We start from the raw sequence: 15876 nt of genomic DNA on the forward strand, positions 1-15876 counted from the left end.
CAATTTTATAAATCTGTTGGACTGAATGAAGTTATAAGCGCACTGTTAACGCAATCATGACCAGGATTTAATACACAGCTTGAGCTTACTGATACACATCCTCCATCACGTTCCGTTCGTTGCTAAATTTGACCCTCGGCGACTACCGTACTATTGCCAGCTTTGAGTGTCACTGCTGTCCGGGAGGAGTGTCCGATCATGACTGGCATGAAGAGGAAAGACGAAACACTTCACAGCAGGATTTCCTTGTCCAACAAATTACCGTAGACATGTCATACAAACATACTCGTTCACATTTCGAGAACATCAGAAGGCGACACAGCGACTTTTAAAGGACACACATATACGTAAGAAGTAAGCGCTTCTGGCACATTGTTATTATCTTAGCATGATCATTTACGTGTTGTAGTCGTGAAAAGGACGCAGGTGTGTGAGTGTGCTTTCTATACAAGTTTTACTGCGCCAGTGAGCATAAAGTGATGCGTTTCAACGAGAAGGAGCTGATGTCTCTGAGCCGCCAGCCCTCAGAGAAGGCAGCTGAGCTGGGGATGAGAGGACCAAAGAAAGGAGACGGTAACACGGTTTATTATCACAGCTACTTCCGTGTCATGTAGTCAGGACAGCAGCAGCTGAAACTACAACCACAAACAGTCATGACAACTCTGCCAACACTGACTTGTTTCTTTCTCTCTCAGTGGTGAAGAAGAGGCTGGTGAAACTGGTCGTAAACTTCCTATTTTATTTCCGGACAGATGAGGAAGAGGTGTGTTGAGTCAATGATTGAACACCTGTATTGTTTCAGTATTTTCTTTATGTGTCCATATCACCGAGGGACACGACCATGCCTTATCCAAAATTGAAGCCGTTGTTTATCTTTTCAGCCAATAGGTGCTTTGTTGCTGGAGCAGTGTCGGGTGGAGAAGGAGGACAACTTGATCTTCTCTATTGGTAAGCTCAGGCCTGGCACCAGGAAGAAAAACAGCCTATAAAACAGTCATCGTTTTCAAACTCTTCATACAGTAACAGAGTCACAGCAAATAGTTCACCAAAACACTTGAAAGGATTTCTTTTACATAGCACCAGCAGAGCTACAACAACGTTTATATGCTTATTTTCACAAACCAGTCAAAATGTATTTATTATGTCAGAAGTATGATACACCTGTTTCTTTGATAGATACAGTAAATGTACTTTATTGATCCCAAACAGGGACATAGATGTAATGTATCCTATTATAAATGAAAGACAAAGTCAGAAGTGGTGACGAAACAGTTGGGCCAACACCATGGACAGCACTACACATCAAACCACCCTGACAATAGAGACTGCTCCAAGGACATTATTCTACTCTCTCACACGTCTGTTACTTGACTTTGGAAAACATCCGCTGAATAAGACCAAATATTTAAACTATCTAGCTGGGGCTGGAACGTTTCATAAAGAGTAATAACAAAAATGATACAACAAACAATGACTGTGGAAGAAAAACAATGTTCACAAATAGGATTTACTTTAATGACGGTCTACTCACAGTAAGGGGCTGTGGCTCAGGCTAGGACTAATTAAACTACAGAAGTCATTTTGATGGAGTCTCTAACAAAGCAGCTGGCAGTGGCTCATAGATAGATAGATAGATGGATAGATAGATAGACACTTTATTGATCCCGAGGGAAATTCAAGTACTCATATTTGTAAAGTATGTATCTACACATTGAAATCAAGACAAAGTCAGCTCAGTGCTGGCTGCAGTGAAGCCCCCCAATGACTTGTAAAATAAAAACCTTCAGAACCCTTGAGAGGTTTTATGTTACACACTGCCAGCAGAGGGTGTCCTTGACATTTAATTTTTTTAGAAACTTAAATCCTGTCTATCAGACATTCATCCCCCCCAAAACATATCCTATTCCATTCACTAATGTTACAGGACAGTTGAATACTAAAAACATTTTGAACAAGCATCAATATAACCACTAGCAGAATAATTATCGCATTAAATACCAACCAAATGAATATAATCAACAGTACTGATGATAACTATGCCTGCCCATAACACCAATTCTTGGTGAACTACAGCATTGAAAGAGGGACACAGTCAAAACTACACTTTGTCAAATGCTTTCTAGTTCAAACTATGAAGTTAATGAGTCACTGAAGAACAATAGATACGTGTGTCAAAGTCCATTATTTATGGCTTTTTAGACCCACCAATATGGGGTTTACAGACTATTATAGATCTACTGTATATCATAGGGTAAGGCATCAATATTAGCATGGCATGACTATGAAATGACACCAAGGGCTGCATTCTTCAAAAAACAAAATACATTTATCAATGGGTTTTTTTAATACATTATTACATTATTATTATTACTATATGTTATGCAGAGAGTGATGAGAGTGTTATTGGCAAATGTAAACACACAATTTGTAGTTCAATGATTATTTCGGATATTTTCTGTAAAATAATTAGCATTATGTGGCATTTGTAACCTAATGGTTAGTGTGCCAAAGGAATAGGCTTGGCAGAATCAGCAGGGAAAGTAGACCCTGTTTAGCTTGATATAATAATATACAGTAAACAAAAAATTGCATTACAAAGAAAATCACAATTTACACTGATACAGATTTATCTGTAATTAATCCACATCAACAACATACAGTATATCAGAGATATAAACTATTTGCCAGGCCTTTCTTTATCTAGCAGTTACTGTTTGTGTACTGGCTTTGGATCTGTGTAACTCTGTGTGTTTCTCTTTGAAGCATTTCTGGATGAAGCGGAAAGGAAGTACCTGTTTGAGTGTGACTCAGAGGAGCAGTGTGGCGAGTGGATAGACTCCATCATCAAAGCCAGGTAGGAAAGAGTGTTTTTAATCTTATTTGATCAAGTTCATGTGGGTTTAAAAACCTGACATTACCTGATATATCCATTTAAAACACAGTAGATTACTTATAGTATTACATTCTCAGTTCAAATAATAACAGGTAAAGTGTTGAGGATTGTTGGTATCTATGCAGCTAGAGTGACTTTTTCCATGTTTTTCAAGATGTTCTTTATAAAACAGTCTTAAATTTCACTCAAAGGAAGTACTGACTTAAAACACGTTAAAAATGAAACGGATGATTATCCTCACCATGTTACATGTCAAGTTGATACCCTATTTCTTTCTTACCCCAATGTTTTCATCCTATCTCTGTAGTTACGAGTTCATGAGGAAGAACCTGATATTCTACAGAACAGAAATCCACAGGCTCACTGGCAAGGTAAGACCCAAAGTAGCACACTCAGACACTTAATGTAACAGAGATGGTGCTTTACCCAACATACTGGGAAGAAGTGAAGTGTAAAGTGTTTGTCTGCCAGGCTCCACCAACTGATACTCAGTATCACAAATGCTGGCAGAAGATAGATGGGTCTTAGAGAAAGACGTAGAGGTTTTAGATTTGTATTTTATTAAGTGTAAAGAAAAATAGTTTCCAATGAAACTTGTTCAAGGCATAGTGCAGAAGAATGGTCTAGTGTGTGATGTTGCTGTTAAAATGATCTGTAAAATATCTTTATTCTGCTTCTGCTAATTTACTTGTTATGTTCCTTATGTTTAGGACCCCTTGGAGCAGTACGGCATATCAGATGAAGCTCGCTTCCAGGTCAGCAATGGCCTGCAACTGATGATGAGAGATACCTCTTCCCTGTAAAACAATGTCCTTTGTTCAGATATTCCACTTTTTCATTTTAGTTCAACCTGCATCTTCAACATTCAAAGTTGTCTTTATTCACTCCATTGGTTTGAAATCTATGATGTAAGCACACAAGCTTTGTTTATTTTGTTTTGCTCTGAATGTTTTAAAGGCTTGCTCCAGACTTACAGAGTGGATGTTAAGGTAAAGTACCTGAGCTCTGCAAATGGATCACTTGAAACATTTCTTAATATCAATCATTTAGGTAACAACTGAGTTTGTGGGATTTTATACACCACTTACTTTTTCACATTCAAGTTCTGCCTGGGTTTATTGTTTCTGTATAAAACATGTTTTATACTATATTTTTACTGGACATGCTGTACTTCTAGACAATGTGACTGAGAGCATCTGGTTGTAATGGTGCTGTCAAGCTTTAGCTGTGACTTTTTCAATACTGTCTGTCTGTATCATAAACACAAGTGTGTTAAATGATGTGAATCCAGAATATATTTGTTGACAACTGATATTAACTAAGTAAACCAGCTACGACTGTGTTGAAGTAAACGCACACTGGATCCAGATCAGCTTTATTGACCAGGTTTTGACTGGTTATCTTTGCACCCTGTGTACAACCATTCAAAAAATAAAATATTCAGATAATAACTAATATAAACAAGCCTACAAAATACATTAGTGCAGTGGAGAGGAGTGGAAAAGATGCTAAAATAAGATGTATAATTCCTATGGAAAAGAATAGGATTATTGGATATCTTAAACTTTAAAACATTTTGTATTTTTGACTGCATGGGCCCTTTGATGTTGATTTGAGCCACAATTTACCCTTTTTTCATTTTGAGAAATAATTTAATGTGATCCATATTTTCATTTATAATCCAGCTAATTTAGAGCTATATCTTTTTAAACTACTTTTGCACATCTGGGAGTTTTTTTTTTTTTTACATTAATTTCAGTAATTGACTTGAACTTACTGTACCTTTTATGTGGCACTTTGTATCAGACTCCTTTAGCTAAGCTGTTGGGCCAAACTGCTCGTGACTTGTAACATGACTTTTTTTTAAGTTCTTCATCCGTGTGGCTACAACACAGTAGCTGCTAATGTTGAGGAGAAATTTTGCTTTCAACCTTTCACTATGTGGCATTGCTGTATCCTGAAATTGTTTAAATATGTATGTCATTATTTTTAAATCAGGAGTCTCCCCAGAAAACATGTCATTGAATGTGTATTCATTTTAAACTTTTGCACATAAATATTTTCATTCTGTTTTGACTTCATGTTCGGTTATGTTTGTTTCACTGGCAACGCTTTTATTTTACTAATAAAGTCATTTAAAATGAGTTGTACATTCTTGTCGGCTGTCATTCAGAAACTACAATGAAATATGATAAAACCAAAATGTAAAGTTATTCGGTCTGTCAAGTAAAGCTGATCATTTGACAAAGAATGCATTAAGTCAATCGCTTATCAAAAGATGCTGACTGAAAAAAAACATGCAGTTATCAACAAAAGCAGTTAATATCAGCATAAAACACATCAGTAATTTAGTACGGCTTTGGGTTAATGATGAAGATTTGGGGACAGTAAAACAGTTAGTGTTGTGACTGCCATGTTTCCTTAGCAACGCAGAGAAGTGTGATTCAAAATCAGTGACGTCACATCCTTCCCGTGATCCTGTGCGAGCCCGAATTGAACGCTCGGTGAAAGAAAACATTTGTTATTTTGTGTGTGTTCCGTTTGTTGCAAAATAAGTCATTAAAACAAACGATTCAAACTAGAACCAACAACACTGACCCAAGACTGTCACGGCATTTAACGGAAGGCGTTTATCCGGGCACGGTAAGTATTTAAAGTGGTGTCGGTGGAGAACAAACAATGTTGCTAATATGTTAGCCGGTTAGCTAACGCATCCTACTGAATTGCTAGTGTTAGCATTAGCAAACCTGTTATTTATTGGGTGATTGGATTATTGAATCAGTTAGTTTCATTGGCACAATTACAAACAAGCTTCAGTTGTTTTTGTAATGAAGACGAAGCGAGTGAATGCTTGCGGTTCGAGTAGTATGGCAGTATAATGTTGGTTTCGATGAGACACTTAAAGTTGTGTTGTCGAACATCTGCACTGTAACTAATGTAATCTTTACAGAGGAACAGATTAACTTTTGCTTCTTTAATATAGTGTATCGTATCCACGTGGTCCTGTTTATGAGAGTCATTAGAAGTAAGCTTTCTTAAAGAAGTGGATTGCTTTCTTATTTCTTAAATATGAATGAAATCTCAGTTACACAAATGTAATACTTGTCTTGTGCTTAATGCAACACTGATCGCCTCAGTCGTTTTTTTATTGAATTGTTGTTTTTCAGAAAGCGTGTAGAAGTTTAAAAACTTGTCACTGTTCCTGAAACCGTCTATTAATGAATTTCTTGAACCGAGAATACTTACAATGAATTAATAATCAATTCATTTGATTAGTTTGTGTTGCTTCTTTCTTTTTTATATTGTTTATATGGAAAACTTAACACAGTTTTGGGTGGAGTCAACCATTAGTCAGTAGGCTTGTGTTGTTGTTGTTGTTTTTGATAAAAAGTGTAAAAGAATTGCTTATTTTGCAGCAGTAGTGTTACATTTTTAGACCATAAGTAAGTACTTTATCAGGCAACAGTCTCATCAAAACACAAAAAGTAATCACTATTTAACAGAAGTTTTTGTTTTAGCCACAGTTTGAGAACACAAGTTTGAATTGCTGTTAATTTGTTTATCTGGTTTTCAGACATCATGGATCAGGACTATGAGTGCAGGCTACTCAGACAGATCAACATTCAAAATGAGAACGCCAGTCCCATAGTAAGTAAATAACATATAATAATGTATTTTTTCTAATGATTGCCCTGTCTTAGTGCAGAAAGGCGCTTCATATTTTTTCAACCTATAGAAAGTCATACAGCCTTGACACTAAGTCTTGAACAATTCATTCATTATCTTGGTGATACCCTGATGATAGCCTCGACCAAACACGACTGTCAACTGGCAAAGGCTTTACAATGAGTAGAAAGGGCATTGTGTTGAATTGTTGTAAGAGTATACTATTTAAAACACCAGTCTCTACCATCTGACTGTGTCATTAGTGTTCATATGGCCAAATGGGTGGATTTTGTGAACGTAGCCCTGTGTTACTTAACACCTAAAACAGAAGCACCATCTGTCTCTTAAGCCCCGTTTCCACCAAGCGGTCCAGTTTGGTTCGGTAAAGCCTGATCTTGTTTGCATTTCCACAACCAACCGCCCAAAGTCTCTTTAGAAACTAAAATTATTTTATTTGCACTAAGGGCTCAAATGTGACCCCTGCTGATTTTTTTTAATTTAAGAGAGAGGAACGGGAAACGAAAGAGGAGAAATAAGTTCATATTATTTTGTGCTACGGACTCTTGCTAGCAGGACAATGAACACACCTGAGTGAGAAACTGTGCTTTGACATGTGGCTCTTTGTTACAAAAGGCAATCAAGCTTTGATTCAGAGACAGCTGTGTGCTGCGAGGAGAAATACAGACGAATAAACAATCGACTGTGTATTTAAACATGGAGGGATTGTTTTTGTATTTTAATGCCGCTGTCGTACGGGACCAATCAACGGACTGCAGTGTTTAGCTCCACCTTTTAGGGTTAGATTGATATTCTTGGCCCCCCCACAGAACAGTACCAAACAGTGGGACAGTATGGGTCGGTAATTTGGGGATCTTTACTGTAGTGTAATCAATGGAAATGCCACAAAATGCATGCTGTACCGAGACGAACCGCTCAATGGAAACAGGTTTTTTAATGGTCTTGTTCGGTTGTAAAGTTTCCGATTTCTCTCCAGAGCCTGTTTGTGTGTTTGCCTCCAGTCAGAAAAGACTCCCTCTTCTCTTTTGTAGAAAGCTGTAGGGGCAATGCGAGCTCTGACACCCACAAGCTCCCCTCTATCATCACCTAGCAAGCATGGTGATCGCTTCATTCCCTCCCGGGCCGGAGCCAACTGGAGTGTTAACTTCCACCGCATCAATGTGAGTCTGCAGCAGCACACCAGTGGCCTCTTGCACCAGCTATGTACAAGTTCTGTCTTTAGTTTGACTGAAAAGTCCACACACTACTACATTGTACTAGTTAGTTTGTAACTCAAGTGGGGTCACTGTTTAGTTGCACATAAGGTTCCTCTGGACTACTAGAGTGGAACATCCAAACTAATCAAAATGTTGTTGCTGAAATGTCTGAGTCTGCTTTATGACGCTATAATGAGAATGTTTGCCTTTATAGCAGTGCGATGTGTACTTTGACAGAAACGTAATACCAACAAAACAGGGGACAAGAACACATGATGCAGCCGTTCAGTCACATGCACAAAGATTGGTTGCTTACATCCAGTCTTTGGTCATATACTGATTGAAGGGAATAAACATCAGCACTCCTTCCCACTCTCTCGAGGATAATGCTCCTGAATACTTTCAACTGTGTTCTAATGTGAACTCATTCATACTTCAGAGTCCGTGTGTTTGCGTTCACACATGCAGCTCATTCCAAAAACCTCCAAAATGTTTTTTTTGCTGTAACCAAAGTGTACAAAGTGTTCCATTGTACCAGTGTTGCCTCTCGTGCTAAAAACACCCAAATGTATAATAAATATGACACAGCATTTTAACTACATGATGACTGAACCTTTAAGCCTTTTCTCCTTCTGTGATGAATCTATGCCATCACGAGCTATCATACTTGATACTCCCCTCTGCTGCTTTTAATGTTGCCAGTGTCCGGTTCTTCCACATTCTCTGCTTGTTTGTGTACAGGAAACCATGGCACACTTTTGAGGAGGTTCACATCAGGCTATGTACACAGGCTTCTGTGGAGGTGCACAGATTAAAGAAACAACTGTGTAGGTTGGACACAGAAGTATGAATAGAGCTTCAACTAGTTTAAAACAACAGTGATGTCCTGTAGAAAAGTTTCAACTACAACATACAGTCATTTAACGGGACTGTATTATTGCACTGATGACATTATCTTCGCTCATGGAAAACAAAAGCAGGATTACATATCAAACTCGTTCATTTCAAAAGGAGACACATTTTGTGGGTAATGTGTTTCGGTCGCAAAAAAAATAAAGTAAAACTCTCTCATCCAACCCCTGAAAACAATACACCATGACAACCACTGTTTTATGTAAGACTTTACACCTACCAGGAGGAAGGAGTAAGATTCAAGTTTGAACTTCTGCTGACATTGCTACATTTGAACCTTGCATAGCTGCTGCAGCTCAGTGCAGGACTTCACTGTCCTTTCAAAAGAACAGGCTTCTGCTGATGGTGGAGTGGGTTATGACTGAGAAGGAACATCTCATCAGTTATCACTGTTGTTCTTTTGTTTGTCGAGCAATACTTTCACACAACATGTATACATGTTTGTCTTACAGTATTCATTGGTTTGTTTCATTTTCTGCTCCAGGAAATTGAAAAGTCACACAATCAAAACAGGAAAACCAAAGACGGAACAACAGACAACAACAAAGGTAATTTATCCACCTTTAAAGTCCCACTGTAATCCCAATAATGGTGTTACAATATCCTGTAATGAGTAAATTAACATCAAAATGTTGTTTGTTCTAAATTGAAGTTCTTACTTTTAGAGAAATGATCGTTTTCACGACTCTATGCCCAATGTACACATTCATCATTTGGCTATTTGTTGCAGATGTATTTAATAATTCCCTTGCACAAACAGTGAATGATTATGTTCTGACACAGTCAGTCATTTCAAGTGTTCACTATTTTGTAATTCATTGTTTGTTTGAGCTTCTAACGTTGGCATTGTTGCCACTGCTTGATATTTGGGGCTAATACTAAAATCGAAATTGCTGCTGTAGCGGTACACTTCTGTGAGTTTTATTCCCTCTTTCAGCTCATTTCTAGAGGTCTCTGTGTGCTCTGATCGGTCTGTAATATTTGACCTTCTCTTGTCAAAGAGAGGGAAGTCTTGTGAAAAATTCTCCCTGGTCCTTAGAGGTGTGAGGTAGAGCTAAGAAATGGGCTCAGTGTTTGAACTTCATCATCTCCACAGCCTTGTTTGATTTCCCCTCTGTCTCTTTCTTTACCTTTAGCCGACGGTCTTGCATACTCGGCACTGCTGAAAAATGAGCTGTTAGGAGCCGGTATCGAAAAAGTCCAGGACCCTCAGTCAGAGGACCGGCGCCTGCAGCCATCTACTCCTGCCAAAAGAAGCCTTTTTAGTGTAAAAACATTTAACGTGGACCTTACTCTGTATATACTAGTCTTGTTTCTTAGGAAGCTTTTCCGTCACTAAACCTCTTTGTGTTTTGTAGTATTCTGTTAGTACTAAGCGAGCCCTGCCTGAAGAGGATGGAAACACAGTCTCTCCATACTCTCTGTCACCTGTCAGTAGCAACAGGTAAAACATTCTTCTCATCAATTCTCAAATATTATGTGCTCAATTTACATGATACTTTAATACTTTTTTTTTTCCACTAAACTGTGTTTTGCACATCAGCCAGAAACTGTTGCGATCGCCAAGGAAACCTACGCGCAAAATATCGAAAATTCCCTTCAAAGTTCTGGACGCTCCGGAGCTGCAGGATGACTTCTACCTCAACCTAGTGGACTGGTCCTCTCTGAATGTGCTCAGTGTTGGACTTGGTACTTGTGTCTACCTGTGGAGTGCCTGCACCAGCCAGGTGTGTTTCATATCTGATAACAAATAGCAATAAAGTGTTTTCCCTTTGATTCAACTTGTTTAAGGGAAGATGTTGCACTTATATAATTATTAAAAAGACCAAAGACAAAGCCCCTGTTCAGTCATATTAACATGTTCTAGTTTGCTTTATTGATTTAAATCTTGAACTAAGTTTGCGGTCCAAAAATGATTAAACTTTTTTTTTTCTTCAGCAGAGCCTACTGAAATACCATCTCGTCTTGTAGTTACTTACATGCAATTTTTACCTAAATTAAATCCATAACTATTGAAGTATGAAAACTATGAACTAAAAATGTATTAAAATGTCTCGCTTTTATAGATGTAGAAAGAATTGGTCCCAAATAGGAAAAGGTAAAACAACGTGCGTCCAACCGTAAAATATAATCAATACATATCCGTAAAATATGCATATGAATGAGTCTTCACCCAACAGGCTGTTTGCTGTACCTCTACAAAGTGATTTCATTCATGAGACAACGCTCCCCGAGAAAACAATTCAGAATAAAAGCATTTAATGAAACCAGGGTTGTCTCCATAGAAAGAAAAAAAACTGAGCGAGCTTTTACTTTGAAAAACACAATGGATGCCTGCCATTTCAGATTTATTCTAAGTGCTGCACTTTGGTACACACTAAAAATATGAGCATGTTCAATGGACGCACTCAGGTCGCTGTAGGAACACACAAGCAGGACAGGACAGCAAAATGCATGAAAGTTGCTCGTGCTCATCTGTAATAATACGAGCACACACGCATTTGAACTATTTGGGGCCTTTCTTTCCGTGGGGTGCGAGATTGTAGAGAGCTGGGCCCCCCTCCAAATGAATCGATGAGGATCAACTGCAATGTTTCTATTGACATTTGTTCCATGAAATAAAACCTACTCATATTTTTTCTTCTCCATCTTCTTAGGTGACCCGCTTATGTGACCTTTCTGTAGAAGGAGATTCTGTAACGTCAGTGGGCTGGTCAGAGAGGGTGAGTTTTCGTCTCATATCTTTTATAGCTCGTCTCCCTGTCATGTTTCACTTTAGTACTGATCACACGGGGAGATTGTCAGATACTCAGTCTTACCTGGAGAAAATGTATTTGTATTTTCGATGCTCACTGTTCTTTGTTTTTGGTAAATTCTGTCTGAAGTCATGAAAGTCTATTTCAAGTCCGCGGGATATTTAAGGTGTGTTCTCTAACTTCAGGGTAACCTGGTGGCGGTGGGGACTCATAAAGGCTTTGTTCAGATCTGGGATGCAGCAGCAGGGAAGAAGCTTTCTGTATTAGAAGGGCACACAGCCAGAGTGGGTGAGTCAACAAGCTTGAGGGATTCAGGTGTAACAATACAATCGTTCTTTTTCATACCGCAGTTCATAAACAACATCTCATTCAACCCTGCTGCTAGGTGCCTTGGCCTGGAACGCAGATCAACTGTCATCTGGTAGCCGCGATCGAGTGATTCTGCAGCGTGACATCAGGGCCCCGCCTCTCCAGTCGGAGCGACGTCTCCAAGGACACAGACAGGAAGTGTGCGGCCTTAAGTGGAGCACGGACCACCAGCTGCTTGCTTCAGGTGGAAATGATAACAAGGTATGCATACAGAGATACTCACCAGGCTGAATGTGAGCTGCATGCAAGTATCCTGGTCTTTATTCCTCTTCCTGCTGTGTTTAGTTGCTGGTGTGGAACCACTCAAGTGTGCTCCCAGTGCAGCAGTACACAGAGCACTTGGCTGCAGTGAAGGCTATTGCCTGGTCTCCTCACCAGCACGGCCTGCTCGCCTCTGGAGGTGGCACTGCCGACCGCTGCATTCGTTTCTGGAACACCCTGACAGGGCAGCCCTTGCAGTGCACAGACACCGGCTCTCAGGTCTGCAACCTGGCCTGGTCCAAGCACACCAATGAATTGGTGAGTAACCTGGAGGTTTTATTTTTAAATAGAACAAACTTTCTGTGTATGATTGTTTTCAATTGAAGTAAAGATGCAGCTCGGTAATACAAACTCTGTTTTGGAAACATCCATTTCTTTTTATGTCTCACTGCACAACATTCTCTGTATGTTATCATGGTAAATAAACAAGATGGAATAAGTAAATAGCACACTTAAAGTAAATGCTATAAGACATTTTCACTACTTCCACCGTCTGAGCTAAGCTGAATAAATTAATCAGTTCTGGACTATTGTTGCTCATTTTATTTACCTGTAATCTGCTACCAAAAGCCTCGTTTCCACCAAACGGTTCAGTTCGGTTCGTCTCAGCACAGCTTGCATTTTGTGGCATTTCCACAGACCGTACCGTCCTACTTTTTGGTATTCTTATGTTGGGGTGCCAAGTATTTCGATCCAACCCCTGCAGTCCTTTGATTGGTCGAAAGAATCTTCACTTCCTGTGTGACAGCGGCAAACGCAACCCCGCCGTGTTTAAACACAGTCGATTTTATTTGTCTGTATTTCTCCTCGCGGCACGCAACCTTCTCTGAAACAAAGCTTGATTGAGTTTTGTAATAAAGAGTCACATGCCAATGTCTTCCATTGTTGGTTTTGTTTGTGTCACGTTTTTCTCCTTTTGTTGAATTTAGGTTGTCTGTTAGCGTTTAGCTGCTGTCATGTGACCCTATTACATAGCTGACGCTGCTATCAGCACCTGGCTTACACCCCGCTTATTAAACAGGGCACGGTTGTCTGTGGAAACGCAAACAGGATCAGGCTTTACCCAGCCAAACCATACCAAACTGTACTGATCCGTACCGGACTGTGTGGAAACGGGGCTAAAGCGACAATGTTCCTTCTATTTGTGAGGTTTATTCAAAACACTGCATTGCTTGGTTTTCTACAGGTCAGCACACATGGATATTCCCAGAATCAGATACTGGTGTGGAAGTATCCCTCTCTCACTCAAGTGGCCAAACTAACAGGACATTCCTACAGAGTACTCTACCTGGTCAGTATTTACTTTCTGTATTTCTGTGTTTTCATAAAAACCATAACGCCACCAGTTTGAGTAAAAAGTATTACTGAGCTATAAGACGCACAGAGACACACTGGTGGTTGTTTCAAACATTCTTTGTACTCTGCACATCATTATTCTGTAAATGAGTAATGTTTGTACATTAACTTAGATGATCATGAGGCCAATATAACCTCATAGTTGGTCACAGTGCAGTTTGCCCTGCTAAATTGGCACTCGATTAGGACTGTGTGAACGCAGCAGCATGGTGTCATTCTCAGATTGTTCCAGTAGTTTGTAACCCTCCAGCTGCAGCACCTTTATTTCTGGGTCAGAAAGTTTATTTTCTTCATCTAAATTCCAGTTGTGATCCAGCGCTGGAAACCTTTGATCTTACCCCTCGTCTGTATGCATTTTGCTTTGAATTGACCCATTTTGTTGAATGTAGGTGTGATCCACATGCTCACATTTACAGGTGGATCACTCTGATGACGTGCTGTAAAAATACTATGAATACTGTACATAATAATGAATGTTTTTACAGGCCATGTCCCCTGATGGAGAGGCCATAGTAACAGGAGCTGGAGATGAAACCCTTCGCTTCTGGAACGTCTTTAGCAAGATGAGATCCACTAAGGTAGTCTCTCCATTTCTCATTTGTTTCAAATCTAAAACACCTTTTCACTGTGATTCTAAGTCAATTCCATTTTTTAGATTCCTTCAATTTTCATTAGTATTTTATTTTGTTCCTCATGACCTCCTTTTTCTGTCATGGTGTGTCTTTTAGGAATCTGTGTCAGTGCTGAACCTTTTCACCAGGATCCGGTAGTGAGGGCACCTCTGTGCTGCGAGGGAATAAATCCAGGAAGGGAATCTTTGCATGTAACGTGTTATTGCAAGCTGTAAGCGGCCCCTTCTTTAAGTATTCACCTCAGTGGTCGACAGAGGGCTTTTTAGGAGTTGTAGATAGAGGTGTGAGGGAGGGAGGTGCACAACCTGTGTGTCGAGTAAAGAGGGGGCTTTTACATGCAAATATACAGTATTCTACTTATTCCTATATGATGGAGTCACTGGTTCCTCAAACAGAGATCTCTGATGACATAGAGATTTTTGTGGATGGGGTTTCCTTCCCCCATGTGATTTTTTTTTTGTTTGTTTACAGAGTGGTGTTGCCCTCACCTGCCAAATTATAAGTTTGTCCTTTTGATTGTTTATTTATTTGATTCTGTTTCTTTTTTAAGTCTAATTTTAACATATTCTTACGAGTGTGTTTGTTTTAAGGGTTGGTGGATTTTCTTTTGTTTGTGTGACTGAGGTTTTTAGTTGTATCTGTGGAGTGTGTTTAGCTTTGTTCAGGTCTGCAGAAAAATCCTTACTAATCTTTTAATTTCACTGAGAGATGATTATGTTTCGTGGACACTGACTTACAGATCACATAATGCAGTGTTGATGTTTTATCAAGGATTGGACAAACAGGACAGAGGTTTTTTTTAAAAAGAAATCTAATTCATAATAGTCTAATAAAAATTTTTTTTAAACGGTGTCTGTTCATGTTTCATAATCTCACTAGAAAATGTTGTATTGGCATACTCGACATCTAAGAAGAAAATAACTATTGGAACAATTGCTCAGAGAAAAAGGAGTTTTTATTATGACCTGTGTTGAAGCTTTTCATTTGTTTTTTTTCTCTCATTGAAAATGAGGCAGAGCGCATTCAAACAAAAACACTTCGGTTTTGGTAACAGCGACTTAGGCAAAAGAAAAAACATTTGGGATTTAATCGGAGTGAAATGCAGAGCTTCTGATTTGTGCTGTTTGCTAAGATATTCAAGCTCCAGGCACTTTTATTTTGCAGCGTTCAGAGCTTTTCTGTGTTAAGAAGTGCCAGTGTACTTTGTTTTTTAATAAGGAAAAAAAATACTGTATAATCTGCATCATTTTCTCTCTTTTTTTCCCCTCCTTGTTTGAATGTTAAAGTCAACTAGCATACCCCATATAAATGACTGCTATTTATTTGTGTGGTGTACAGAAATGTCATGTTTGTTTTCTGATATGTGAGGGAACCTGATTGGCAGTTTCACTGCCACACTCTGTGGACATTTCTTTTAAGCTTACTTAGAAATCAAGACGATGCTGCCAACTTGAATTACAGAAAGAATGTTAAAAGATATTTCTGTACTGCGATAATCAACCATTAAATGAACATATCTTGTACCTTATGTTGTTGCTAATTCATTGTCTTTGTACTTAAAAGTTGACATATGTCTTCCTGTTTCTATCACACAAGATGAAGCTGGGGGGGTTTATCACACTGCATTAAATGATATAACCATAAGCTGCCATGAACAAGAACTAGCATTGTAGCTTATCATTTCATTTCTGTTCTGCCACCTTAAGAACTAAATGTATGATCAGTGCAGTTGTTGCACTTTATTTCAGTTCAAATGATAATTGATTAAAAAAAGAACTGCATTTTGAGGAAATAGTCAAACTAATATGTATCACCTG

At 38.9% G+C, this 15876-nt stretch overlaps 2 protein-coding genes across 4 annotated transcripts; both read left to right on the forward strand.

Annotated features, from left to right (window-relative positions):
- The first annotated feature begins 131 nt into the window (after window positions 1-131).
- Window positions 132-5037, forward strand: plekhj1 (pleckstrin homology domain containing, family J member 1). Of its 3 annotated transcripts, none has more exons than XM_079348642.1 (7): window positions 132-354; window positions 453-573; window positions 696-763; window positions 882-948; window positions 2764-2854; window positions 3201-3264; window positions 3604-5037. In XM_079348642.1, exons 2-7 carry the CDS (start codon window positions 480-482, stop codon window positions 3694-3696), a joined length of 477 nt encoding a protein of 158 aa, XP_079204768.1. In that variant the 5' UTR covers window positions 132-354; window positions 453-479; the 3' UTR covers window positions 3697-5037. The 3 variants fall into 3 exon arrangements, with proteins under 3 accessions (XP_079204768.1, XP_079204769.1, XP_079204767.1); XM_079348643.1 differs by having other exon boundaries at window positions 132-347; XM_079348641.1 differs by having other exon boundaries at window positions 132-573.
- Window positions 5038-5329: 292 nt separating this feature from the next.
- fzr1a (fizzy/cell division cycle 20 related 1a) lies at window positions 5330-15587 on the forward strand. The gene is made up of 14 exons (XM_079348947.1): window positions 5330-5536; window positions 6468-6541; window positions 7609-7737; window positions 9170-9233; window positions 9822-9952; window positions 10044-10129; window positions 10229-10412; window positions 11343-11408; window positions 11627-11729; window positions 11827-12011; window positions 12096-12329; window positions 13258-13362; window positions 13913-14005; window positions 14156-15587. Exons 2-14 carry the CDS (start codon window positions 6473-6475, stop codon window positions 14195-14197), a joined length of 1491 nt encoding a protein of 496 aa, XP_079205073.1. The 5' UTR covers window positions 5330-5536; window positions 6468-6472; the 3' UTR covers window positions 14198-15587.
- Window positions 15588-15876: the final 289 nt, after the last annotated feature.

Source organism: Symphodus melops, assembly GCF_947650265.1.
Source record: "Symphodus melops genome assembly, chromosome: 7".
In the NCBI taxonomy this organism is placed as follows: domain Eukaryota; kingdom Metazoa; phylum Chordata; class Actinopteri; order Labriformes; family Labridae; genus Symphodus; species Symphodus melops.